This window comes from Scardinius erythrophthalmus (genome assembly GCF_964197995.2).
Source record: "Scardinius erythrophthalmus genome assembly, chromosome: 21".
NCBI lineage: Eukaryota > Metazoa > Chordata > Actinopteri > Cypriniformes > Leuciscidae > Scardinius > Scardinius erythrophthalmus.
The window spans coordinates 35533566-35561065 of record NC_138241.1 but is presented as its reverse complement, the minus strand read 5'-3'; the positions used below and the strand labels follow the sequence as shown (position 1 = coordinate 35561065).

Sequence of the window (27500 nt, the reverse complement as noted above, 5' to 3'; positions counted from 1 at the left end):
ACCCGTTTGTTTTTGACGCTCAGGCGAAGACGACGCTCCTCCAGACTGATGCCGTGATCCAGATGCAGGTGAGAGAGCTCTGCCGCATCTGAAGATTCGACATCATGGTTTACTCTAGTGCGCTCACAGTGCTGTGTGTGATCAGATAGCCGTGGACCAGGCTCAGAGACAGAACTTGCACTCGCTGTTCCTCTCTGGCGGAGGAGTGGAGTCCGTAAACCCCTGCCTCATACTCATCGTACGCCGAGAAAACGTGGTCGGAGACTCCATGGAGGTTCTGAGGAAGTCCAAAAACGTTGATTACAAGAAGCCGCTCAAGGTAAACAAGTTTGCCTTAATCTGTGTGTCTTCATACATTATAATCTGAAAACCACGATCCAACCGTCTCCATTGACTTTGTATTGCGCGAAGCTGTCTCCTTGTCATTTTTTACTTATAACAAAAAACAAAACAATGTCTAAAAGCTGCTATGTGACAGCAAACAAGCTAAGAAACTAAGATGTCGACCCCAAAAAAATTAGCGTTTAAGGACACAAAAGTGGATACAGGCAATAAGACGTGAAGCATCAGCTGGAAGAATGGGTAAATTGTGGGATCCTGACACTCACTATGCCCTAAAAATACATTACGTGTGCAGTAAGCAATTTGTCACTGGTAAGTCATATCTAAATGTCAGGTTTTTTATAGTTAATTAGTTAGTTAGTTTGTTAAATTTTATTTCTGTGTCATGCCAAACATTTGGCCCATCCCACATGGTATTACAAGACACCACAAACTTATTTAGCAAACATCTTCCGGTCGCCTATACAAATCATTCGGGGAAATACATGAATACAAATATATACATACACACATGTATACATACACATTAGGGGTGGAACGGTACACAGAAGTCACGGTTCGGTTCATACCTCGGTTCAGACATCGCGGTTCGGTACGAGTTCGGTACAATGGAGGGAAAAGCACAACAAAAATGCAGAAGGCTTGTGCATGTCTTCCACCAAAGGAAAATAAATGTCTTAAGCCTTGTATTTTTTAAATAAGTTTTATTAATAAAGTAAAGGAATAGAACCAGTTTATTTGTAGTGCACTGACAATAGTTTTATATAATTAGTTTATTAGTTAAATTAATAAAAAGACCTTGAGATATGTTTGGTAATTGTACCTGAATGAATTAAAAATTTATTTGCTACATTTCAGATTAATATATTTGTTTTCCTTAAAATTTAAATTAACAGTAACTTAAACATTTTGCAGTTTGAATGATGTCCTGTATAAACAAAATGACGGAGTATGTTTTTATGTTTCCACTGTTCGATCGCGCCCGCGCCGCACACACGCACACAAATATAAGTAAACACTTTGCGAATTTTCGATCTCTCTCTCTCTCTCTCTCTCTCTCTCTCACTTCAGAGCTAAGGCGGAGTTACAGATTAGGTGTCCTTAAAGAACCCGCGTATCTAACAGTAGTTCCGCATTACATTAATTAATTTGCACGCGAGTTTTATTTATTTTTATACCGTGTATTCTCCGTGTAAATTTATGCACCGAACCGTGACGCCCGTACCGTTTCGGTTCAATACGAATACATGTACCGTTCCACCCCTAATACACATACACGTATATACACACACACACACACACCATATACAAACAAATCCTCATCTACAGATCATCTCGATATAGAGCTTTTTTCCTCTTCTCCCATGCTTTCTCAAGATAATTGGCTAGTTTATATGTTTCACGTGAACAGCCATCTCAATCTTTGAGCATTATCCATATTTACCAAATCAATCTCTGATTTTATCTTACAAAACAAAAAATCATGCTGTTCACAATAAAATGGACAATAGAAAACAAAATGGAGCTCATTTTCTATATCATTCTCGTTTTTGGGGTCGGCAGTTTATAAAAACGTAGTTGTGGGTTTCTTAGCTTGTTTGCTGTACACCCGGTCACAAAGCCGCTTTTAGACATTGTTTTGTTTTTTGTTACAAGGAGGACAAGAAGGCAGCTTCAAACAATACAAAGGCAATGGAGACGATTGGATTGACCCCCCGGTGTGGGCGTGGCCTAAATGCGCTTGGTCTCTATTGCTACTGCTGCGGTTTTTAATGCTATTATTCTGCAGGTGATCTTTGTTGGAGAGGAGGCCGTGGACGCTGGCGGCGTGAGAAAAGAGTTCTTCCTGCTCATAATGAAAGAACTCTTAGACCCTAAATATGGCATGTTTAGATACTACGAGGAGTCCAGACTCATCTGGTTCGCTCACAAGGTATAGTAAGAAAGCGTGCTATGTCCTTTGAGAAAAAATCGTCAAAAGTCTTTATTTAAAGGCCATGAAAAAGCAGAAGTGCAAAGACAAAACGTTTTCGATATCACGCACTTGATCTCATTTATAGATTCTTTACTGTATTACTTCTGAAACACGTTCACCTTTATTCTTATAATACATGTATATTGAAGTAAATCAGACAAAACAAGTTGTATTCTTCATACATCATAATGTAAACGGATTGTTGGATGGATTGATGGATGGATGGATATTTGGATGGATATTTGGATGGATGGATGGATGGATGGATGGATGGATGGATGGATGGATGGATAGATATTTGGATGGATGGATGGATGGATGGATGGATGGATGGATGGATGGATGGATGGATATTTGGATGGATGGATATTTGGATGGATGGATGGATGGATGGATGGATGGATATTTGGATGGATAAATGGATGGATGGATGGATGGATATTTGGATGGATGGATATTTGGATGGATGGATATTTGGATGGATAAATGGATATTTGGATGGATGGATGGATGGATGGATATTTGGATGGATGGATGGATATTTGGATGGATGGATATTTGGATGGATAAATGGATATTTGGATGGATAAATGGATATTTGGATGGATGGATATTTGGATGGATAAATGGATATTTGGATGGATGGATGGATGGATGGATATTTGGATGGATAAATGGATGGATGGATATTTGGATGGATGGATGGATGGATGGATGGATGGATGGATATTTGGATGGATGGATGGATGGATATTTGGATGGATGGATATTTGGATGGATAAATGGATATTTGGATGGATGGATATTTGGATGGATAAATGGATGGATGGATATTTGGATGGATGGATGGATGGATGGATGGATGGATGGATGGATGGATGGATGGATGGATGGATAGATATTTGGATGGATGGATGGATGGATAGATATTTGGATGGATGGATAGATATTTGGATGGATGGATGGATGGATGAATTGATAGATAGATTATTAAATGTACATACACTAATTTACTACAGCCAGTTTTTAAACAAAGAAATACCATATTCATGTAAATATTGACTTTAAAGTACGTTGGGAAACATTAGACCTCACATTTATAAAAGTACAACTACTTTATATGTAAAATACATTAATTAGAAAAAACATGATTAGAAGAATCATCATTCAAAATTTCTAAAGAATATACATAGGAAATATAATCATTAAAAATAAAATGATATCATTCATTCATATCTCACTCACTTGGTAATATCAGATCTGCCACTGATGAAGCGACTGTAGTGTAAGATGAGGATGATCTCACTCATGCTTTACTGCAGACGTTTGAAGACATCGACTTGTTCCACCTGATTGGGGTCATTTGTGGATTGGCCATCTATAACCTCACTATAGTGGAGCTGAACTTCCCGCTAGCGCTGTACAAGAAACTCCTGAAGAAAGAGCCCACTCTAGAGGACCTGAAGGAGCTCATGCCTGACGTAGGAAGGTTCGTTCTCAGCTGGCGCTTTGATTTTGTGCTTCTTTTTAGGTTTGAGAGCTCATATCATGAACAATCAAACTATCTTTGACGGTTTGAGATGTTTAATGTACTGTGATACACATTGTGGACATAAACCATCATTTAGACACAATAACATCAATGGCACATTTCCTGTGTTCAGAAACGTGTGTGTTTGAGGAGCTGTTCGGTAAAAATGTATTAAGTTTAAGGGTCAGAAAGGGGTGGAACATTATAATCAATTATAATTAATTATTTAGAGGCCTTAGAAGATAGAGGTTACATGATAATCTTGAAAAATGAATGATATGACCCCTTTTAGGGAATGTAGGGGTGTTTTTAGTGTAGATGTGATGTTTTCTCTGTGGATCCTCAGGAGTCTTCAGCAGCTGCTGGATTACACGGAGGATGATTTGGAGGAAACCTACTGCCTGAATTTCACAGTAAGAACAAGTTAAAGTGTTGTTTGCATGTAATGTCATTTTAAACAATTCCTTCATTTAAAATAAAAATGCAAATACAGTTGTTCTTATAATTACAGATCACAGAGGAAAACTTTGGTGCCACAGAGGTGTTAGAGCTGATACCCAACGGGACGGACATCAGCGTCAACAAATCCAACAGGTATTATATTTACATTCTCACCACGATCATTGGGACTATTGACTGTTATTAACTCACATAATTCACATATGAATTCCTGTATTTGGTCGCACTTTATTTCAATAGTCCACTAGACATTCTACTAACTATAAGTAACTTTGCAACTACATGTCAACTAACTCCCATTAGAGTATTAGCAGACTGTTTGGTTGCGGTTTGATTTTAGGGTTCAGATTAGTAGATTAAGTTGACATGTAGTTGCAAAGTTACTTATAGTTAGTAGAATGTCTGTCGAGGAGCATCACAATAAAGAGTTAGCAGATATACAGTCTAGTAATACTCTAATGACTGCTAGTTGACATGTAGGCCCTGTTTACAGCTGGTGTTTAGATGCGTTTTGGCCGATCTGATCACAAGTAGACGAGGGAGACACTCTCCCGTTTACACCTGGTGTTTTAATCCGCCTCTTTTGTCCACTTTCAAACACTTCTGTCCTGATTTCTTTGAGGGGAGAGTCTATGGACGGGTAAATGTATGGGCTTTTTCAGATCTTTTGAAAGATCTAATGGACGAAATAAAGGAAAACATACGGAGAGCAGATTTATTTCTGCTCTGACAGCCTCCAGACCAGCTGAACACTGTGAGTGTGTGTTAGAAATCAGGAATGGTGAGAGAACATTGTGCTTGGCATGTTTTAATCTTCAAACCAAACTTGGGTCTCCAGCCGACAAACTTTAAATCCTGTCGGTCTTGCGCTCTTCCCATAATGTTTATGCATTAAAGGGTTAGTTCAGCCAAAAATGAAAGTTCTGTCAGTAATTACTCTCCCTCATGTTGTTCAACCCCGTAAGACTTTCGTTCATCTTCAGAACACAAATTAAGATATTTTTGATTAAATCTGAGAGCTGTCTCACTCCTCCATAGGCTGATGGGTAATTGATATCTGCCGGTCCAGAAAGTTAGTAAAGACATTGTTAAAATAGTCCAAGTGACTACAGTGGCTCAACCTTAAGATTATCAAGCGACGGGAATACTTTTTGTGCGCAAAAAAACACAAATAACGACTTTATTCAACTCTTCATTTTCTTCTGTGTTTCTCTGAGTGAGTTCATGTTGTGTAACAGCGCAGCGCTTCTGGGTTGTGCGTCAGAACAGAGGCTCACTACTAAATATTGACTATTTTAAACACTGTCTTTACTAACTTTCTGGGCCGGCAAGTTTCAATAACAGAGAAGCCTATGGAGGAGTGAGACAGCTCTCAGATTTAATCAAAAATATCTTAATTTGTGTTCTGAAGATGAACGAAGGTCTTACGGGGTTGAACAACATGAGGGAGAGTAATTACTGACAGAACTTTCATTTTGGATGAACTAACCCTTTAAGTCAGTAGTCAGAGAGCAAGCGTCTGTTGTGTCTGTTTGAACACATTCGATCACATGAGCGTTTACACTACAAAAGCAATCCGGTCGAATGTGTTTCCAACTACCTCTGGAAGTGGTTGAAAGTGGACAAGCTCAAAGCATTTTACGCCTGTATATAGCGTCGCCCACTTGAGATCCGATCGACCAAAATAGATCTTAACACCAGGTGTAAACAGGGCCGTAGTTGCAAAGTTACTTATAGTCCATAGAATGTTTAAAGTGAACGTATTAACGAATTGATTAATATGTATTAAATAACCTATTCTCAACCTTACCAGGCAGGAGTTTGTCAAGGCGTACGTTAATTATATATTCAACACCTCCGTGGCTCCTCAGTTCAGTGCTTTCCACGCTGGATTTCACAAAGTGTGTGGAGGGAAAGTCCTGGAGCTCTTCCAGCCCAGCGAACTGCAGGCCATGGTCATAGGAAACACCAATTACGACTGGAAGGAATTAGAGAAGGTAAAAATTAGTGGGACTCCTGCTGTTTTTGTGCTTGAACAATTTCAATTGTATGTGTTTGGAAGTGTTTTGATGCTGTTGTATATTAACTTGATGTGTGTGTGTGTGTATTGATTCTCAGAGCACGGAGTATAAGAACGAGTACTGGGCGGATCACCCCACCATCAAGATCTTCTGGGAAGTGTTTCACGAGCTGCCTTTGGAGAAGAAGAAACAGTTCCTGCGTAAGTGATTCATCTTTGAGTTTAGATTTACACAGTCCTCAACACATCTTTCATTACCGTATTTTCTGAGTTCTGGAGAGATAAAGAGAAAGAAATCCGGAATCTTGTTCTGGATAGTCTCTAATATGTGACCCTGGATCCCAAAACCAGTCTCGAGTCGCACGGGTATATTTGTGGCAATGGCCAACAATACAATTTATGGGTCAAAATTATCGATTTTTCTTTTATGCCAAAAATCATTAGGATATTAAGATCATGTTCCATGAAGATATTTTGTAAATTTCCTACTGTAAATATATAAAACATTTATTTTTGTGAGTGAATGCTGCACAATCAACAACATAAATACACAACTTTAAAGGAGATTTTTTTCAATGTTTCGATTTTTTTGCACCCTCAGATTCCAGATCTTCAATAGTTGTATCGGCCAAATATTGTCCTATCCTAACAAACATACATCAATGGAAAGCTTATTTATTCAGCTTTCATATGATGTATACATCTGAATTTAAAAAAAATTGACCCATGTGACTGTTTTTGTGGTCCAGGGTCACATATGTCAAAAAACAAGCAAACAAGAATATAATTTTTGCTTTATCCAATGTTCAGATTTCCTTTCTGGAAGTGTATGCATTGTAAATTAGCGCATGAGATAATGCTTCATTTGCATGTTTAAACATTATTTCAGAAAACTTGTAATACAAAAAAAAAGTATTAATGAACTATGATTAATCAGCTGGGTAAGTAAATATAGTAAAATATGTATCCCTATTCACCCGTAGTGTATTGCAATAAGGACAGAAACACAATTACATGCATGTACAAACCTGGTCAACCTGTTGCAAATGTGCAGTATTATTGTGTTACACAGTCTTGTGTTGTTGTGGTGGAATCAAACCTCAGTTCTCAAGGTTGACAAGCGTTCCGTGTAAGACAACAAAGTCAAAGTAGTGTTCAGAATTAAACCCATATGGAGCAGAGTTTGTGTAGTCTCGTATGTGCATGCAGGCATACGCCATGTGTGACCCTGGACCACAAAACCAGTCACATGGGTCTGGTTAAACCAGTCAAATTGAGATTTATACATCACCTGAAAGCTGAATAAATAAGCTTTCCATTGATGTATGGTTTGTTAGGAGATGACCAAATCTATGTGGCTGAGATACAACTATTGAAGATCTGGAATCTGAGGGTGCAAAAAATCGAAACATTGAGAAAATCTCCTTTAAAGATGTGCATTTATGTTGGCGATTGTGCTGCATTCACTCACAAAAATACATGTTTTATATATTTACGGTAGGAAATTTACAAAATATCTTCATGGAACATGATCTTTACTTAATATCCTAATGATTTTTGGCATAAAAGAAAAATCGATAATTTTGACCCATACAATGTTTTGTTCGTTATTGCCACAGATATACCCGTGCGACATGTGACTGGTTTTGGGATCCAGGGTCACATATGACCGTCTAGTTGTGCATATACCCAACCTGAATATGATTTCAACCTTTGAAATCTTTTTAGAATTCAATTATACATACTTGACTATGTTAAAAATATTTTGTGTCCCATTATTTTCCTATGAAGAATCAAGATTGTCCCTTACTTTCCTTTGCTGAAGTTGGCAACCCTAGTGATAGAGTTAACTGTCACTAAACTAGTGTATCAGGATGAAACACACCTAACATGTTCTTCAGAATCGCTCTCAGGCGTATTTGTTACTTTATTGGGGATATCTGTACATTTTTATATCAATAATTGTTCCTTTTAAATTGGGTAAGTCTTGGCTCCTCCTGTCTTCTGATCTCCCCCCTTTTTTCTCTCTTTTTTTTTTTTTTTTCCTACATGTCTATTTGTATTTATTTATTTATAAAGCACCTTCCAGGCCACACAGTAGCTCCAAAGTGCTGTACATTACAAATGATCTAAATCAAAACAACAAGATAATCAATAAAAAAGCACAACACCCATATAAAGAGTGATTTAAAATGCAAGAGAGAACAAGCGAGACTTAAGAAGAAACCTACAAATATTTAATGTTGGGGAAGATCTAACAAAAAAAGGGTATAATCTGGGACCAGCAACAGTTAAAGCACGGTCACCCCTGGATTTAAGACGTACTTTTGAGGATCTTAGTGATATATTTGCCTTCTAAGGCTTAATGACACCATAAACTGCTTTACAAACATGAAACAATCCCAATGAGGATAACAAAGGAGTGAAATATTAAAATGTAGGGGATATGTAAAAAATACAGGTGAAACTCGAAAAATTAGAATATCGTGCAAAAGTTTATTTATTTCAGTAATTCAACTTAAAAGGTGAAACTAATATATTATATAGACTCATTACATGCAAAGTGAGATATTCCACGCCTTTATTTGTTATAATTTGGATGATTATGGCTTTCAGCTTATGGATGTTTTCAAAATTTCTGAGATTTTGAATGTGGGGTTTGCATAAGTTGTAAGCCATAATCATCAAAATTATATATATTAATATACATTATATTATATAATATATTAGTTTCACCTTTTAAGTTGAATTACTGAGATACATGAACTTTTGCACGACATAAAAATTTTTTTAAAGTGAAAAAAAAAAAAAAAAAAAAAGATTGTCTCTCAGTGTGTGTGTATTTGACGGCGTCTTCCTGTGGTTTCCTCCAGTGTTCGTGACGGGCAGCGACCGGATCCCCATCATGGGCATGAAGAGCCTGGCGCTGGTGATCCAGCCCACGGGCGGAGGACCGCAGTATTTCCCTGTAGCGCACACATGCTTCAACCTGCTGGATCTGCCCAAGTACACCTGCAGAGACACGCTCCGAGAGAAGCTGCTGCAGGCCATCGAACACAACCAGGGCTTCAACCTGGTGTGAGGCGCAGGTACACACACGGCTCAACGCTGCTTCTGAAACTAGCATAGAGACGTTTGATTGATCATGCATCTGAAATAATCATCAGTTACTGAAATAAAGAATCAAATCTGCAAATACAGCATCGCAGAGGGACTGAAACATGTCAACAGTGTTTGTATATCAGCATTTTGTTACTCGCTCGGTTTGGGTGACGTTCGTGTGCTGGAAAGCACTTCTTTTTTCTTTTTTAACCCGTAACACTTACAATAAGGTTCAATACGCTAACATTAGCATCATAAACAACTAACAGAATTCGTTCATTTAGAAATACACTATTCATTGTCCGTTCAGCTACTGTTAACATGCATTTACTATTACATTTACTGCTAAAAATGTATTAGTGTATGTAGAGATTACATGTGTTACCTTACCGTTAATGATATTAACTAATATTAGCGTATACAGGTGAAACTCGAAAAGTTAGAATATCATGCAAAAGTTATCATTTTGATAATTATTTTGATAAACAAAAAATTGAATATTACATGAAATCAATAATAAAAAAAAAGATTTTAAATGCAGAAATGTCGGCATAGTATAATCATGCATGTGTTTATATAGTTATATATACTAAATATATGTTTCACCTTTTAATTTGAGTTACTGAAATGCACAAACTTTTGCAGGATATTCTAATGTTTCGAGTTTCACGTGTATTACCTTATAGTACAGTGCTACCAGTAACACTACAAAGCCTGTTTTTATGTTTTGATTTATAATTATATAGAGTATGATTTTATTCTAAATGACTTGGATCTTACACCACTTTTTGTGACACATGCCTTAACTAAAAACTAACACAGATTGTTTTTGAGACTTATTTTTTTGTTTTCAGAGATTGAGTAAGTACCAAAATCTGATATCAGGTGCCGGAGCGTGTCTGAATGTGTTCATCTTCATCACTGTTATAATGCTCATCATATGCGGGAGTGGACATGCTAAGGCTAACGGATGTTAAGAAGTTTGCGTGATTTAAAAATGTAATAATTCAGAGTAATAATAAATGACCAATAAAAATAAGTGAGTTGGGTTAATGCACTCGTTCATGGTGCAGGACGTTCAAGTTAAAACTCTTAAAACACTCGTCACACACGAGTGTGTGTGTATGCGCTACTAGTTGCTGTGCCATTTTGTGTGTGTGTGTGTGTGTGTGTGTGTGTGTGTGTGTGTGTGTGTGTGTGTGTGTGTTTTGAAGAATATGTGGAAGCAATGAAACAAATGCTGACATTTTCTTGTGTTTGTAAATTGTAAATAAACACAATATTTTCTAGTTTTGATGTTGTGATTTTTTTTTTCTCCACATTCCAGTGCAACAAACTCATTAAAGTCCTTTATTGTGTTAGCTTGTTTTATTAGTGAGTCCTGTACATGTTTGGCAAAGGCACTGCGGTGCAGAAGTGCAGGTGTGTGTGTGTCGGGAGCTTCAGATCAGTGTGGGAGCTCGTGATGGACCAGTTTGTAGTGCGAGCCGCAGGACGGGCAGCGCTGAGCGTTCCCCTCGTGAAGCCAGAACCACACGATCGCGGTGTTGTCCTCCTCACCTTCACAACACAAGAGAGACGCCTTTATCAGGACAGTCTGCCTTGGAAATAAATCATTATGCTTTTGCATAGTCTCATTTATAGCTTGTAAGTTCCATCAAATCCAACAACTTAGTGAAGTGCAGTAGCACGTGTGTGTGTGTGTGTGTGTGTGTGTGTGTGTGTGTGTGTGTGTGTGTGTGTGTGTGCGTGTGTGTGTGTGCATGGGGGTGTGTGCATGGGGGTGTGTGTGTGTGTGTGTGTGTGTGTGTGTGTGTGTGTGTGTGTGTGTGTGTGTGTGTGTGTGTGTGTGTGTGTGTGTGTGTGTGTGTGTGTGTGTGTGTGTGTGTGTGTGTGTGTGTGTGTGTGTGTGTTTGTACATGTATGTATAGATAGATAGATAGATAGATAGATAGATAGATAAAATATGTGTGTGTATGTATGTAGATAGATAGATAGATAGATAGATAAAATGTGTGTGTGTGCGTGCTTGTGCGTGCATGTATATATGCGTGCTTGTGTATATGTGTGTATATATATATGTGTGTGTGTGTGTGTGTGCATGCGAGTGTGCGAGCGTGCTTTCATGTATGTTCGCTTGTGTGTGACTGTGTGTTTATATATGTGTGTGTGTGTGTATGTAGATAGATAGATAGATAGATAAATAAAATATATATATGTGTGTGTGTGTGTGTGTGTGTGTGTGTGTGTGTGTGTGTGTGAGATAGATAAAATATATATGTGTGTGTGTGTGTGTGTGTGTGTGTGTGTGTATATGTGCGTGTGTGTGTGTGTGTGTGTGTCTTACAGATGCAGCCAACCAGCCGTTTGTTATTGATGCTTGGAACAATATGAGGGTCATCTTTGGATCCAGTGTATTCCTTTGGTTTTAATATGCTGTATGGATCCTGTAGAACAGATCAAGCACGACATGTGGTTCAAAATGAACACCAAACACTCACCAAATCTTACGGTCAAACAAAAAATGTCATCTATATTTTACCTGGCCCTTTTTCAGCGCCTGCAGGATGCGTCTCTCCAGCCCCGCAGCCTGTTCATCATCTGTGGGAATACCTGGAGAACAGAAACCCTTACTGGTGGTGAGACAGTGCTATTTAATATACAATAAACAGTCCAGGAGAGACAAAAAACTCTGCTTTGACTGCTAAATGACCACCACAAGGTGAAACAAATTATTTAATTGTAAATAAAATAAAGATAATTATTATATGTAATAAATATAGATATATATTATATGTTTATATATTAAATAAACATATTTCCCCCCCAATGTTTTTACTTTACACTTGTTTTGGGAGTGAGATTACAGCATTTGTCCACTAGGTGTCGCCAGATTCCGGGTAACTGAAGAGACGCTCAGTTAGATTGCTGTGCGCCATTATCCAGAATAACTGGCACACGAACATGAGTTTTGTGCCAAGAAAGGCCAGAGCAAGGCCCTTCACAACATAAAGAACTAATGACCTTGATTATAATCTCTCCTTATAAATCATACGAGTCACTACGTTATTGATTCAAGAAATATCGAGCTTGTTTAACGCTACTTTCACATATCTTTTCATCTTCTCAGGATATTAACAGGAGATTTCATATGTCCGTTCTGTCTTTCTATACTAATGTCACTCATTCAAAAAAACTGAGAAACTAACAGCATGTTGCTTTAGTATTACACGTGCAAAAGTTATATCAGTAGAATTTATCGCGAGCAAATTCAAATCATAATTTCTATAAAGAAACGATAAATTCTTAAATGCCACTTACCTTTCCCGGCCATCGCACGTTGAGGTGTTTTCATTAAAACATTTTGTCTTCCCATCAGAGTCAGTCGACAGGCTCTCAGGAGGATTTTACTTGCCATCTTGACTTTAAACTTCCAGACTTCAGTGCGCGCGCGCTCCCGCTGCAGTAAGTGAAGTAGTGTCCGTGAAAGTCAATAAAATGATTGACACAGAGGATTGGCCAATCAGAGAGAAGAACCGCTGGACTTTGACCAATGAGTGAACGGGAAGAGCGGACAGGTGTAACTGGAGAGGACAGTAAAAATAAAAGTAAAATCTGTTCCGACTGCCTTTATTTCCGTAAGGGAAAACCAACACACTAAATAAAAAGCTATAATTTAATTTACGATATTCCAATTTGAAATTATATCATAATTTGAAACCGGTCTTAAAATAAGTAATAATTAAAATAAAATAAAAAAATCTTTTAAGAATCAAACAAGATTCTATTGGATAAACTCAAATTAGTAGAAACTTAATAGATGTTTATAGGATACTTTCCCTTTCCTTTCTATCTATCTATCTATCTATCTATCTATCTATCTATCTATCTATCTATCTATCTATCTATCTATCTATCTATCTATCTATCTATCTATCTATCTATCTATCTATCTATCAATAATATTGACTTCAATATTTGTCCTATTACACAATAGGTTGTTTTATTTTTGCAGAATTTGACAAATTGACTGACAATTACGTACAATACTGAAGTTTACACACACACACACACACACACACACACACACACACCCACACACACACCCACACACGTACACACACACAGCCTATATAAACACTCGGAATGTAAGTGGCCACAAAAGCACATACCTTTACTCAAATACACACATATTTGCCTCAAAATGCTGAAAAATAAAAAAATATGACTACAAAAGTGGCTTTTTTTTTTTACAAGACACTCATGACTCATATGTTGTTACAATTATTAATTGAATGCAATTATATTTCATATAATTGAATGGGTCATATATGAATTAAATATATAACTTTGTTTTACTTATACTTCAACAATCAGTAAACAATTCTGACAAGACATTTAAGGCATATACAGTGATCACTAATATCAACATATATTGTCATCCTACAAAACAAACAACTGAATCAAGTCCATGTTATGCCATAAATGGTGAAGCAGAGTTAATGATTGGTCAGTTCTGACACTGATGACTCTCTATGCAAAACACATGCACTCACACGGAAGCAACAGAACATCAGAAAATCTGCATTTATATTTCATAGTTCCTGAACTTCAGTAAAAGGCCTGAGGGAGCTTCACCAGCCCAGCGAAACCTGTGGTGCCGACAGTCTCCTGTGGGAGAGAAACACTACGGTAAATCCCCAGGGAAACCATTAACTAGAGTAAGAGAGGAATGAGTGTGTCACCTGACGGCAGTGCTGTTTCAGAGGGTTTCTCCTCTGCGCTTTCATTCCTCACGTTCACTGGATCTGGATCTTCTTTGTCCTCGAGCATCGGCTCTTTCTTCATCCTCACGGCCCAATGCATTGACTGACGGCGTTTTGGAGACACATTCGTTTCTTTTAATTGCTTTGGCAAAATCTTCACAAGCAATCTGTACATTGCTTAGTGCTAATATCACAACAGATCATCAAAAGTGCACCTTTTAAGAACATTTCATCATATTTTCAATGTGTTAGCACAATACACACAATCACACAGTATCCTTTTCACAACACAAAATAAGTGTTTCATCTACAGAAACTACAGAACTTGAGAAATTGCCTTTTGATCTGCATCTTTTCATGTTCAGTTCAATACATTGTCTAATTTTTAATCCAACGGAACTGTGTGTGTGTGTGTGTGTGTGTGTGTGTGTGTGTGTGTGTGTGTGTGTGTGTGTGTGTGTGTGTGTGTGTGTGTGTGTGTGAGTGTGTGAGAGTGAGTGAGTGAGTGAGTGAGTGAGTGAGTGAGTGTGTTAGTGATTGAGTGAGTGAGTGAGTGAGTGAGTGAGTGAGTGAGTGAGTGAGAGAGTGAGTGAGTGAGTGAGTGAGTGAGTGAGAGAGTGAGAGAGTGAGTGTGTTAGTGAGTGTGTTAGTGATTGAGTGAGTGAGTGAGTGAGTGAGAGAGTGAGTGAGAGAGTGAGAGAGTGAGTGTGTTAGTGAGTGTGTTAGTGATTGAGTGAGTAAGTGAGTGAGTGAGTGAGTGAGTGAGTGAGTGAGTGAGTGAGTGAGTGAGTGAGAGAGTGAGAGAGTGAGTGTGTTAGTGAGTGTGTTAGTGATTGAGTGAGTAAGTGAGTGAGTGAGTGAGTGAGTGAGTGAGTGAGAGAGTGAGAGAGTGAGTGTGTTAGTGAGTGTGTAAGTGATTGAGTGAGTGAGTGTGTTAGTGAGTGTGTGTGTGAGAGAGAGAGTGTGTGTGTGTGCGTGCGTGCGTGTGTGTGTGTGTGTGTGTGTGCGCGTGCGTGTGTGTGTGGGATGGACAGAGTGTAAGGAAGAGGAAACAGTCAATGACTGTAACATCAGACTGATCAGAGATCAGTAAAAGGGAGACAGATGGTATCAAATACTGCATTTGACATTACAGTAAGTGTATTTTCTAATGTAGCCTCTGTAGCCTGGATTACAGTCATTATTTTTAGCACAAGAGTGATTTGAAACATGTATCTTGCATCGTTTGCTGTTGAATGAACTGATTGTTAAAGGTACTAAATTGAAAGATCATATCGCTGTGTTTCGGTGATTAAACCAGATGTTCTCATAGCATTTTACAATAATCTTGTGTTTGAAACGATGATTATGTAGAATGAAAATATGTACAACTATAATGAAAGCTTGAGATCAGGTTTTGACAGAATAACCAGCTTTGTTTCAAGTGGGATCAGTTTGGATTTTTTCCTAAACGTTTTGAAAATGTCTTGTGAAAATGTTATCAAAGCAAATATAAACAAAAACTATAATTAAATGTATTGTTATTATACAGTAGTCAACATTTGAAGAGGATCAAAACCTTTCATCAACTTTGATGACCTTTTTTAGATCCACTTCAGATGTTGACTACTGTAATATACCAGTTGCATGATATAATGCACTGTTATTGTGATTTTCTTTAAAGCAGGGCTAACACTCACAGTTTTAACCGAGTCGCTGAGCGCTTGCCATTGGCTGAAAGGGATTGCGATTCGACTTCTGAGCCAGAGATCATAACTCTTTCTTTTCTTCTCATCTGTGAGAATCTCTTTAGCTTTGTGTAACTTCTGGAACTCCTCCACTGCAAGTAGAAATCACCAAAAACAGCAGATTCATATACTCGTTCACAATTACAGCTCAATATTTGGCTTTACATTATAAATTAGAAATCCTAAATCAATCAACAAATGCGACTGTTGTGGACAAAATGCATTGCAACTAATTAATGCATGCATGAATATGGTAATCATTAATATAGTGTACATCAAAGTAGCATAGTATTATTAATTTTGGGGGTGGTACTATACGTCTCAGTTTCTCTGAAAGAAAATAACATTTTCACAAAAAATATGTCTGTACCTGCGTTAGGGTTCTCCGGGTGTTTGTCAGGGTGGCAGGCCAGGGCTCTCACTTTAAACTCATTGACAATCTGTTCAGGCTGTGTGAGAGAAATGCATATTATTTATTACTAGCATATGATTCTGTAAAAATCTGTGCATTTTCCAGCTATTTAATCAACTATTATGATGATGACTGATGATGTCACAGTCTCTGTCACACAAGCAACAGGCTGTTATCATCAGATGTGCCAACTCTCATAATTGCACATTAATGCAATTACCAAATCTTTTCACATGGCTTACGACGGATTAATAACACCGATATGTATATGTAGCAGTTGCGATTAAAATAATAATCGTTGTCCTTTAAGATGCCGTAATAAACTAGCAGAAATAATAAAAACACAACCCCTAAAAGAACTATCATAAGTTCTTGAAACTTGTGTGATTACCGTTGACAGTTCATCACAGCCGAGCAGCCCATAATAATCCTCCAAATCCTCCGTTCTGCAGTTCAGTATCGCCTCCATGCCTCCTACACTCAACCACAACACGCATTACCGTAAACTCGCGTGAATGTGTCCCTCAGTCAGCCTGTGGCGGTCGACTGAGCGCGCATGCGCGCAAGTATTTGGAACTTTACGGTAGCAGGGCATTTAAATGGCCTTCGTGACAGAGACGATGACTCATACTAAAATACCAAACTTCTGATTTAAATCAACAAATTGACTTTTTATGTATACAGACTTTATATACGTATCTTAAAAATTTTGCACACAGATGTTGATTGAATTGCTCTAAAAGTAACAAATAATAGCATGGTATTTGGACATGTTCTGCTTAAATAATACCATGGTATTTGGACATGTTCCGTTTTAATAATACCATGGTATATTTGACGTAATTCAAATACCATGGTACTTGTATTGGGTTGAAATAATGCCCAAAAACACAATTATGCCAAGAAACTACTTTAAACTGAAGCGTTTGTTACTGTGGGACAGTCACGTGCTCTAGTCTTTTTTTTTTACTTTATTAAATCATTTCATTAACATGTTATCATTTTTAAACACGTTAACAATAAGACCAAGCAGCATATCGTAAACAACATAATAATAACATAAATAAAAAAATAAAAAATAATTTGAAAAGCAAATTATAACAGAATAAATTACATTTCACGTGCTCTGTAGTCTGTACGGACCCGCGCAGCGTCGCGCACTAGCGGCTCTACGGTCCATCGGCTCGTGACGTCACACAATTACCGGAAGGTCCTCCCGCTCGTTCCGTCGCGCCCCTCCTCCACTCACTCACTCCTGGCGAAGATGGCGGACGGCGAAACTAAACGGGCCGAACCCGCCGACGCCGCTGAGCTGGAAGGGCCGGTTCTGAAGAGACCGAGGCTCCGGGATCCGCCCGGTGATTCTGAACAACGCGATGCTGGTGGAACCGAGCCGGTGGAGGCGGAACCGGCGCTGATGGACGAGTCCCGGCAGGCCTCACTCAACAACAACAACAACAAGCGCACTGAACCCGGACTCACCGCCGAACCAGAACCCGAGCTCTCCGGTACAACAGCGTTACATTCTTTATACATTAATTCCATTTATTGGTTATTTTAGGAGTGTTTTTTAATCTGTCATGATAAGATAACAGACATGTTTTACTGGGTGTTCACACAGTTTTACCCTATTTTTACGTTTGTGGGGTTTTTAATATTAAGTAATGTAATGGCAACTTAAGTGATTATTGTTATTACTATTATTATTACTATATTTAGTTGTTTATATAATTTAATTAATTATTAGATTGTATTGAATTGATATTATTGATATATTTTATATAAATTTTAATGTTTCTTAATTAAATATTTTTTGTATTATTATTATCATCAATTAACTATTCACTAATTAACTATTATATATATATATATATATATATATATACTTACAATAATTATTGAAATTATATAAATACATAATTTGATTGTTTTTAACTAACTAATTACTAATTAAATATAATAAATATATTTAATGAAATGAATTCATTAAATATAATATTTAATTATAAATATAACTTCAATATTATTATTAGGCCTAGATATTATTTTATTGTAATTATTTATTTTATTGATATAATTACATCTTTTATTAATTCAATACTTTTTTGTTATTATTATTATTATCTATATGTCAATTGTTTGACATGTCTTGTCAACTCCATAAATATTGGACACTTTTTTTTTGTACATTTATTTCCATATTTTATTCAAATATATTTGGACACTTTAATATAGCCTTCTCTTTTGGACTGATTAGTTTAATAAACCACCTGAAATACTATTCAGATTCATAAAGCAACATGCTGATGAATGAAACTGTAACTCCTGCACAGATTGATCATATTTTCATGTTTATATATTACTCATAATATTGCATTACCTTGCTTATTTGTTTAAATACATAAATGAATGAAAAAAAAATCTGAAATGAATTATGCATAGAGTAGTTATGATTAAATTTGAGCAAAACTATTAATATAAGTCAAAGAACTGCTGTTATTCCTCTCATATAAATAGAGATGATTCTGAGATCATGTTTTGTGTGGTTTGCACGCAGCGTTAATGGACGAAGGTGTCCATCCCAATGGGTTTACGTCACCTGATCTTCTTCGTGATGATGATGACTGCTCTTCTCACGCCAGCTCCAGTGATTGGACGCCTCAACCACAGATTGGTAAGTTTGATGAGTGCCTGATGCATATTGCAAGCTGAAAATAAAGAAAGTTTATTCTAAATCAAACGTCTGGCTGGACTAAGACACTGAAGATTAATGTGCAGTGTTTGGGGTTACTCATTACAAGTAACTTGAGTTACGTAATCAGATTACTTTTTCAATTAAATAGTAAAGTAATGCATTACTTTTAAAAATGTACAACAAAATATCTGAGTAACTTTTTCAAATAAGTTCCCATTTATTGACTGACAGCTCTCCTGTCCACTTGTCGAGACAAATCGAAGTGCAGCGGTGTGTGTGTGGGAGTGGGAGTGTGTGTGTGTGTGTGTGTAAAAATGATGGTTATTGTAGTTCTAGACTAAATGAGAGCGTGCATTTACTCATCTCACTTGCACAAAAAAAGATTCAATATTCCTCAAAATAAAAAAAATCAGTGAAATGCAGAATCAGAATACTTTGCAAACCTACAATAACTAAATATGTTAAATAAAACATACATTTTTATGCATTTAATCTCACTTTATTGATCAATTTGCGTGAATTTGCATTTTATTTCACTTTTGGTGTAAAAGGGTCTTTACATTTGCCCAAAAATATAACTTTTTTATTATAAAAAAAAAAAACAGCCCAGGTGAAAAAAAATAACAGAAAAGTATCGTAATGCATTGCTTTTCTAAAAAAGTAACTAAGTAACTCAATTAGTTACTTTTTAAGGGAGTGACGCAATATTGTAATGCATTACTTTTCAAAGTAACTTTCCCCAACATTATTATATTATACAAATAAATATACATATTTATTGTGCAGATTGCACATTAATTTTCTCTAGAATCGAGTGTTTTGTGAATGAAATGAAAGCATGGTTTTCTTTCAGGGTCGTATCGGTTCATTCAGCAGCACATCATGAGAGGAACTGACCCGAGGGCCATTCTGAAAGATTTGCTTCCCGAAACCGTCCTTCCACCGGATCTGGATGACATGACACTGTGGCAGATCATCATCAACATCTCAGAACCGCCCAAAAGGAAAAAACACAAAGACATCAACACGTTAGAGGACGTCGTGCGACTCCTGAACGAGAGGAAGAAGGTTCTCGTGCTCACCGGCGCTGGGGTGTGTGTTTTTTTTTTGTTTTTTTTACTCTGAAACGCTTTTCTGTATTTGAATATATTGAACATTGAAGTGTTCCTCTTTTGTGTCCACAGGTGTCCGTTTCTTGCGGGATTCCTGACTTTCGCTCTAGAGATGGAATATACGCTAGACTCGCTGTGGATTTTCCTGATCTCCCTGATCCTCAAGCCATGTTTGACATAGACTACTTTAGAAGAGATCCCAGGCCTTTTTTCAAATTCGCCAAGGTTTGATGCGCTGTGTTCTCATTTGCATTTCTGCCAAGAATGGAAAACATGCATTTCAAATAAGGCAAGACACTACAGGAAAAAAAAATAATAATTCATTCAAAAGTATATATTGTCTATTTTGCTTCCATAATATGTCTTCTTTCAGACTAGTGGAAAGAAAACATCCAAAATACACATTTAATCTTATTTTTTATCTATATCTGTTGCACATATCTCTAATATGTCAACAGAATGAACTTGAATTTTGAACCTGCCTTTATCCAGTGTTCAGATTTCCATTCTGGAAATGTATGCAATTGAGTGCATATTTAATTACACAATGCCTCAGTTAAATTTTTAAACACAAACTTGTAACGCAACAACTGTAGGACCAGTTCAATCCACTTCACGGCAACCCGTCAAAATAAAAGTTCGGTTTAACTTGAAGAAATTGTGACAGAAATATGTTACCGTTGTACAGTAGAATTTAACTACATCTCAATGTAATAATAATAGTAGCACGTAATAATAATAATAAATTGTTAATAAAACTACATTTTTTAATGAATTATTCATTTTCTTCTTTTTAATTTTAACAGTAAAGCTCTGTTTTGTAGGACTTTGACAAAAAGGTGTTTTATTTTATATGATTAAAAGATAAATTAAATTGATGTTTTATGCCATCATTTGATTGGCAACATTTTTTCAATTCATTTCACAGAAATAAGATTTTTTTTTTTTCAAATATAAATTGTTGTTTTTATGAGTTCAGTTGATTAGAAATGATTTTTGATTATTAAAATTTAATTAAACCATTAAAATGGAGTGCAAAAAAATCTAAACGGAAAAAGAACAGAATCCAGAAAAACTCAAGTGGAAAAAAACTAATTTAGAAAAAACTTAAATGAATTTTTGGAAAATATAAAAATGGTTTTCACAGGGCCTTACTACTGTGATTTAATCACCTGTGGAAGCATAGTGATATCTCTCCTATTATTCACCTGTGAGATAAATAACAACATGCCCTGTTTCATTATCCTGTAGGAAATCTACCCAGGACAGTTCCAGCCGTCTCCATGTCACAGGTTCATATCAATGCTGGATAAGAAGGGAAGGTTACTGAGGAACTACACTCAGAACATCGACACACTGGAGCAGGTCGCCGGGATCCAGAAGATCATTCAGTGTCATGGTATATCTGCTGTCATGATACCTCATTAATTACTCTGTCCTTATCTAGTCTATTTATTTATCTTTTGTCTGTTACTGTTTGTTTTAGGTTCTTTTGCGACTGCTTCCTGTCTTGTCTGCAAACATAAGGTTGATTGTGAGGCCGTAAGGGAGGATATATTCAACCAGGTACATTTGAGTGCAAATTTAAAGTGCCCCTGTTATGCTATTTTAAAGGCACATAATTTTGTTTTAGAGTCTCCTACAATAGGTCAAAAAACATCAAATTTTCTCATAATATACATTGCAGCATCAGCTCTTTTCTCAAAGAGTCTGAAACGGTTCGTTCAGTTCGTTCAGTTTCTCTAAGCCCCTCCTCTTCGAGAGCTGCTCTGCTGTGATTGGTCAAACGGCCCAGTCTGTTGTGATTGGTCGACCACTTACAGCGCATGTCGGAAACCAAACAGCCATTAGCATATCTGAATTTCAGCACTTAATACACAGTGATACAAAAGTTTTTTCCGAATCAATTTCAGCACGAGTCCTCATCTTTTGAAGTGCATGCAAAGAGCGAGGATTCGCAGCACTGAAAAAAATCATGTTCTCGACATGAAGAACACAAACTAAACTCTTCCAGTCTCAGCTGCAACTACAGTGTTTGAGGGCGGAGCAAAGCAGACGCTGTTCACAGGCAGCCAATGAAGACCATAGGCTGGCATTATGCAAATTTGTTACATTGTTACATGTATGTAACGGGAAGTGAGACTGGAATTACCGACGACTCGTTTCAGCAGTTCAGACTCGCTTCTTTCTTTTATGAGACAATGACAACTTTTTGAGGCAACTTTATTCGTTGTGCACTTTGACCTTTAAAGGGGTGGTATAATGCCATTTTCACAAGATGTTGAATAAGTCTCTGATGTCCCCAGAGTGTGTGTGTGAAATTTTAGCTCAAAATACCCCACAGATATTTTTATATAGCATGTTAAAATTGTGACTTTTTGAGGGTGAGCAAAAACACACCGTTTTGTGTCTGTTCCTTTAAATGCAAATGAGCCGCTGCTCCCGGCACAGAGGGTGGAGCTTCAACAGCTTGTGTTCTTTTACCTCACACACACATGCACTGACAATTTTCAAAAACTTTTAGCCTTTCATGTTCAAGTCAGACAATGATGGAGAGACTCTAGAACAGGGGTGCCCAACCCTGCTCCTGCCGATCGACTGTCCTGCACAGTTTATCTCCAACCCTAATCAAACACACCTGAAGCAACCAATTAACGTCTTCAGGATCGCTTGAAAATTAAAGACAGGTGTGTTTGATTAGGGTTGGAGATGAACTGTGCAGGACAGTCGATCGGCAGGAGCAGGGTTGGGCACCCCTGCTCTAGAAGAAGTGACAACATGTAGAAGCAACAGGACATTTCTGAATGGTTAGTTGATGAATTTATGTAGCTTATGTGTAGTTATCTTCTAGTCATTGATTAGCATATTCTGTCTTGATAATCTATAAATCGTGTTCAGGGGGCGGGGTTTATGTAAATTCTAGAGTTGGTGATGTCACTAACCCGGGAGGAATGTGGTGTAGTCTCTACTAGCCGTTTGTTGTAGACCTTAAAAAGCCATTTCTTTAAAAGCAAATATCTCCCTTTGCTTTGAACTTTGAGCGTTGTAACTTTGCAGATGTTGTTTATGCTCAAACAGCAACATTACACACTAACTAAAGTTAGAAAAGTCAAATCATAATCAACCACCCCTTTAAAACTTTGCAGACCTTTTACATTCACAGACATCTATAGCACACCCTGCATGCAAGGGAATATTCGAGAAAGCACTTTAAAATGTGTTGATCTGTTGCAGGTTGTTCCTCACTGTCCGAGGTGTCCGTCAGATATCCCGTACGCCATCATGAAACCAGACATTGTCTTCTTCGGCGAGAATCTTCCAGAATTTTTCCACAGAGCCATGAAGCAGGATAAAGATGAGGTGGACCTTCTCATTGTGATCGGCTCCTCGCTGAAAGTGCGGCCAGTGGCTCTTATACCCAGTACGTTCCATCTCTTGATTTTCTCTGATTTCCCTATTTGGACAGTAATTGTTTCTCATGTGAACGTCTGTAAATATAAATTTGCATGGCGCCTCAGTGATAAAACTCATGCATTCGGATGGCGATTTATTGGCGGTGGAGGAGCGAGTTTTGTAATCCTACGAGCAGTGGTCAGTCACATGATTGTCTGCTGTAAATATGTCATATGCTTGGAATAATACAAATAAATCCGCATTTAATTTAATAATAGAAAAATATTGTTCTATTTTTTTATTTAAATCTCATTTTTAAAAATAGGAAGCTATATTTGAAATGTTTTTTTATCTCAAAAGGATGTCATTTTAAAAATATGGAAATTGGCGGAAACGAGTTAATGCAGCCTCTTATTTACATAAGATAAAAATAAAGCTGCCTGGTTTGTGTTTTTAATGCTGTGCATAATACCCTACATATTTTAAAATTGTATTGCATATATTGCTGCTGCCACAATATTGGCCCATTTCAAATATTTACATGCTTTTTTTCTCTTTCTTCTTTTTGTTCGTTGAGGTGGAGCGGTGATGAAGTATTGTTCTTGTAAATACTTTCCAGCTTGTCAGTAATAAAAGTGTACGTCTTTTAAAATAATGCATGCAAATTACAGTGAAGCGCAACAGTTGTCGTACGGACGGTGCTCGGCAGTGATCAAAAAGGATTTAAACAGTGAATTTTTTTAAGTGATCTCTTCTTGTAAACTCAGTGGATTTGGACGGCAATTAAATCAGCACACGACCTTAGTGTTCGTCAAAAAAACGTAGACAATTTGGCCGGAGATTTTTACACGGGTGGTGGGAGAAAAACACTCATGTAATGTATTGCTTCTTCATGCTCTATATTTCAATATGCACATGCAGATAATAATAATATTTTTGTATTTTTTGCTTTTTTGGTAAGTGCCGTCGGTGTTGTTTTCTAAGCTTTTAATTTTATTTACATGGTTTTCTGATCATATAGCATGGTAATCAGGGTTTGAAATCAACTTTTTTAATCACCGGCCAATTTGGCTACTAAATTTGTAAGTTGTTGGCAATTCAGAACTTCTACTAGCCAAAAAAAATAGAAGGGAAAAGAAATTAACCAGATTAACTACCCCATATATATATATATATACATACACTGAACAAAATTATAAACGCAACACTTTTGTTTTTGCCCCCATTTTGATTAGCTGATTAGACAGCATGATTATTGCACAGGTGTGCCTTAGGGCTGGCCACAATAAAAGGCCACTCTAAAATGTGCAGTTTTACTGTATTGGGGGGGTCGCTATTGCTTCAATACAAATGAACAAGCGCACTGTTATTTGTTACGAAGTGACGTATGTTCAAGTAAGCCAGATGTGCGCCGATTCTGTGTTACGCTGCATTTACACTGAACGCGAATTCAGCGTCTACGTTCACACCGAACGCGAATTGAGCGTCTGGAGCGATTGATTTCCATGTTAAGTCAATGTAAAGACGCGTCGACGCGCGTCTGGAGGTCCTGCGGCGCGACAGACACATTTAGCGCGGCACGATGGACGCGATTTCGCCTCATTCGTGCGAAAGACGTGAATTGAGCATCTGGTGCGATACGCGTGAGTGATTTTATTTGGTGCTTTGTGCATTCACGCGTTTGAAGCGAATTCACGTCTGACGTCCGAGTTAAAAAATCTGGAGCCTGCTTGCTGCTGTCACATGTTGAAGTGTGTGATAAATGGGGGCATCCTCGAGGGGATCCTCTGATGCAGGACAACAGGTCATCAAACTGGGCGCGGGACAGGCGGAAGTACCGCTGAAAGTCGGTAAAACCATCCAGGCGCAGCTCCTGGAGCAAGTGGTGAAACTTGCCAAACTGGGTACGCCTCTGGAGGGTATTTCGCCTCGAACGCACGTCTATTTCGCTTCAAACGCTCGCTTTATACGCACGTCCAGATTCAAAGTGTTAAGCGTCCAACTACACGCGATAGAAGTGAATTTGACGCTCAATTCGCGTTCGGTGTGAACGCACCATAATACGTTGTAATTAATATATCATGAGGACTCACAAGTATTTGCACTAAATCTGCACAGATTTGGCTTACACAAACCTCCCCATAAAAGTGAGTAAACATAATAAGTAACTCACCGAATTGGCTCGTTATTTGACAGCGTTACTCGCCACAGTTGATTTTTACCCGCGGGTGTTCATTTCAAACCCTGATGGTAATGCCATAGTATTACCATGATTTTCCCTTTCATAAAATGAAATTATGTTCGTTTTCTAAACCCGTGTCTCTCTGCAGGCTCTATACCTCATGACGTGCCTCAAGTCCTGATAAACCGCGAGCCGCTGCCGCACCTGAACTTCGACGTGGAGCTGCTCGGAGATTGTGACGTGATTGTGAACGAACTCTGCCATCGTCTGGGTGGCGACTTTGAGGATCTGTGCTACGACTCGTCACGCCTGAGCGAGATCACAGAGAAACCAGCCGCCCGGTTACACACTGAGAGCACGTCCTCAGACACCGATCACGCCGTCACACACACCGATCACGCTCAGCCCGTCACACACACCGATCACACTCAGGCCGACACACACACCGAACACGCTCAGCCCGTCACACACACCGATCACACTCAGCCCGACACACACACAGATCACGCTCAGCCCGACACACACACCGATCATGCTCAGCCCGTCACACACACCGATCACGCTCAGGCCGTCACAGACAACGATCACACTCAGACCGACACACACACAGATCACACTCAGGCCGTCACAGACAATGATCACACTCAGACCGACACACACACCGATCACACTCAGGCCGTCACAGACACCGATCATGCTCAGCCCGTCACACACACCGATCACCCTCAGCCCGTCACACACACTGATTGTCAAACTTCACTGTCTCCCAAAAAGTCCCCTGAGATGGCATCTTCTCCAGGAGCCAGACGAACAAGCCCTCGTCCAGAGCCGTTACCGGAAACTGAGACGGGCGAGTTGGACTCCAAGCCAAAAGCTTGTTCTCCACAGCCGGCGAGTCCCTGTAGGAAAGCAGAAGCACTGGACGCTACTGACGACACGCAGGTCGAAGAAACAGACGATCGTCAACGTGTGGAAGTGCGGAGACGCTGCTGGAGGAGCCGAATCTGCCAGAGTCCCATCAGCAAACGACTCGGAGGTATAAAAAATAAATAAAAATGACACATTTTTTAAATGTTCCTGCTATTATGAACGATTTATTGGTGTAAATTACACAAAAAAAGTCTTTAAAACCTTTTATCAAAAAAAAAAATCTAAACTATATAATTTTAACTCGAGAGAGAGAGAGAGAGAGAGAGAGAGAGAGAGAGAGAGAGAGAGAGAGTGTGAGAGATACATTTGTGTAAATTTATTTTTATTATAAATGTTATATTATTTTTTTTATTAGATTTATATTATACTTTTTATTATAAATATTGTTTTTATATTATTTATGTATGACTTGGAGGTAAAAAAAAAAAGAATAATATATATATATATATACGTACATACATAAATTTTTAATGTTTTTGCTATTATAGACGATTTATTAGTGCAAATTACACAAAAAAAGTCTTTAAAACCTTTTATCAAAAAAAAATCTCATTTTTATTTACTATAATTTTAACTCTAGAGAGAGAGTGAGCGATACATTTATATACATTTATTTATATTATAAATCAAATTTATATTATTTTATTTATTATATTTATATTATGCTTTTTATTATAACTTTTTTATATAATTTTTGTATTAATTATATTAATAATATTTTATTTTTATATTATTTTTTTATTTTATACAGTGTATTTTTAATGTATATACAAATATATTGTTTTTATTATAAATGTTATTTTATCATATTTTTGTATGTTTTACATTTACATTGTTTATATTATATTTTGTGT

At 37.6% G+C, this 27500-nt stretch overlaps 4 protein-coding genes across 8 annotated transcripts in view; 2 read left to right on the top strand and 2 right to left on the bottom strand.

Moving 5' to 3' along the window:
* herc4 (HECT and RLD domain containing E3 ubiquitin protein ligase 4) overlaps positions 1 to 10722 on the top strand; it is a 33719-nt gene extending 22997 nt beyond the window's left edge. For 2 of the 4 annotated variants that reach the window (XM_081350630.1, XM_081350627.1), the window contains exons 16-24: positions 1 to 68; positions 146 to 319; positions 2132 to 2275; positions 3640 to 3806; positions 4195 to 4261; positions 4360 to 4442; positions 6121 to 6304; positions 6426 to 6528; positions 9201 to 10722. The exon at positions 1 to 68 is cut by the window's left edge and continues 31 nt beyond it. In XM_081350630.1, the coding sequence (XP_081206756.1) occupies positions 1 to 68; positions 146 to 319; positions 2132 to 2275; positions 3640 to 3806; positions 4195 to 4261; positions 4360 to 4442; positions 6121 to 6304; positions 6426 to 6528; positions 9201 to 9409 (1199 nt within the window). In that variant the 3' untranslated portion in view covers positions 9410 to 10722. The remainder of the gene's footprint in view (positions 69 to 145; positions 320 to 2131; positions 2276 to 3639; positions 3807 to 4194; positions 4262 to 4359; positions 4443 to 6120; positions 6305 to 6425; positions 6529 to 9200) is intronic. The other 2 variants (XM_081350628.1, XM_081350629.1) reach the window with 2 other exon arrangements.
* A 44-nt stretch (positions 10723 to 10766) lies between these two features.
* On the bottom strand, positions 10767 to 12950 carry cox5b2 (cytochrome c oxidase subunit 5B2). Its single transcript, XM_081350631.1, has 4 exons — positions 12751 to 12950; positions 11972 to 12042; positions 11777 to 11876; positions 10767 to 10989 (listed from the first exon to the last, which is right to left on the bottom strand). The coding sequence occupies exons 1-4, from the start codon at positions 12845 to 12847 to the stop codon at positions 10877 to 10879; spliced, it is 381 nt and encodes a 126-aa protein (XP_081206757.1). The 5' UTR covers positions 12848 to 12950; the 3' UTR covers positions 10767 to 10876.
* Positions 12951 to 13408: 458 nt separating this feature from the next.
* On the bottom strand, positions 13409 to 17518 carry dnajc12 (DnaJ (Hsp40) homolog, subfamily C, member 12). 2 transcript variants are annotated; one of them, XM_081351749.1, is made up of 6 exons: positions 17449 to 17518; positions 16726 to 16808; positions 16293 to 16371; positions 15875 to 16014; positions 14175 to 14298; positions 13409 to 14100 (listed from the first exon to the last, which is right to left on the bottom strand). In XM_081351749.1, exons 2-6 carry the CDS (start codon positions 16801 to 16803, stop codon positions 14018 to 14020), a joined length of 504 nt encoding a protein of 167 aa, XP_081207875.1. In that variant the 5' UTR covers positions 16804 to 16808; positions 17449 to 17518; the 3' UTR covers positions 13409 to 14017. The 2 variants fall into 2 exon arrangements, with proteins under 2 accessions (XP_081207875.1, XP_081207874.1); XM_081351748.1 differs by lacking the exon at positions 17449 to 17518 and having other exon boundaries at positions 16726 to 16841.
* The window catches only part of sirt1 (sirtuin 1), an 11034-nt gene continuing 1009 nt past the window's right edge, over positions 17476 to 27500 (top strand). Inside the window, exons 1-8 of the mRNA XM_081351747.1 lie at positions 17476 to 17842; positions 18892 to 19008; positions 19883 to 20121; positions 20214 to 20366; positions 21393 to 21540; positions 21628 to 21707; positions 23376 to 23562; positions 25865 to 26752. Of these exons, the coding sequence (XP_081207873.1) occupies positions 17599 to 17842; positions 18892 to 19008; positions 19883 to 20121; positions 20214 to 20366; positions 21393 to 21540; positions 21628 to 21707; positions 23376 to 23562; positions 25865 to 26752 (2056 nt within the window). The 5' untranslated portion in view covers positions 17476 to 17598. The remainder of the gene's footprint in view (positions 17843 to 18891; positions 19009 to 19882; positions 20122 to 20213; positions 20367 to 21392; positions 21541 to 21627; positions 21708 to 23375; positions 23563 to 25864; positions 26753 to 27500) is intronic.

Coding starts and splice junctions, on each gene's coding strand:
- cox5b2 (XM_081350631.1), bottom strand. CDS start 12,847: ATGGCAAGTAAAATCCTCCTGAGAGCCTGTCGACTGACTCTGATGGGA. Junction 12,043..12,750: donor ACGTGCGATGGCCGGGAAAG/GTAAGTGGCATT, acceptor TCTGTTCTCCAG/GTATTCCCACAGATGATGAA. Junction 11,877..11,971: donor AGGCGCTGAAAAAGGGCCAG/GTAAAATATAGA, acceptor TCTGTTCTACAG/GATCCATACAGCATATTAAA.
- dnajc12 (XM_081351749.1), bottom strand. CDS start 16,803: ATGGAGGCGATACTGAACTGCAGAACGGAGGATTTGGAGGATTATTAT. Junction 16,372..16,725: donor GCTGTGATGAACTGTCAACG/GTAATCACACAA, acceptor TCTCTCACACAG/CCTGAACAGATTGTCAATGA. Junction 14,299..15,874: donor TCAGCGACTCGGTTAAAACT/GTGAGTGTTAGC, acceptor AAACGCCGTCAG/TCAATGCATTGGGCCGTGAG.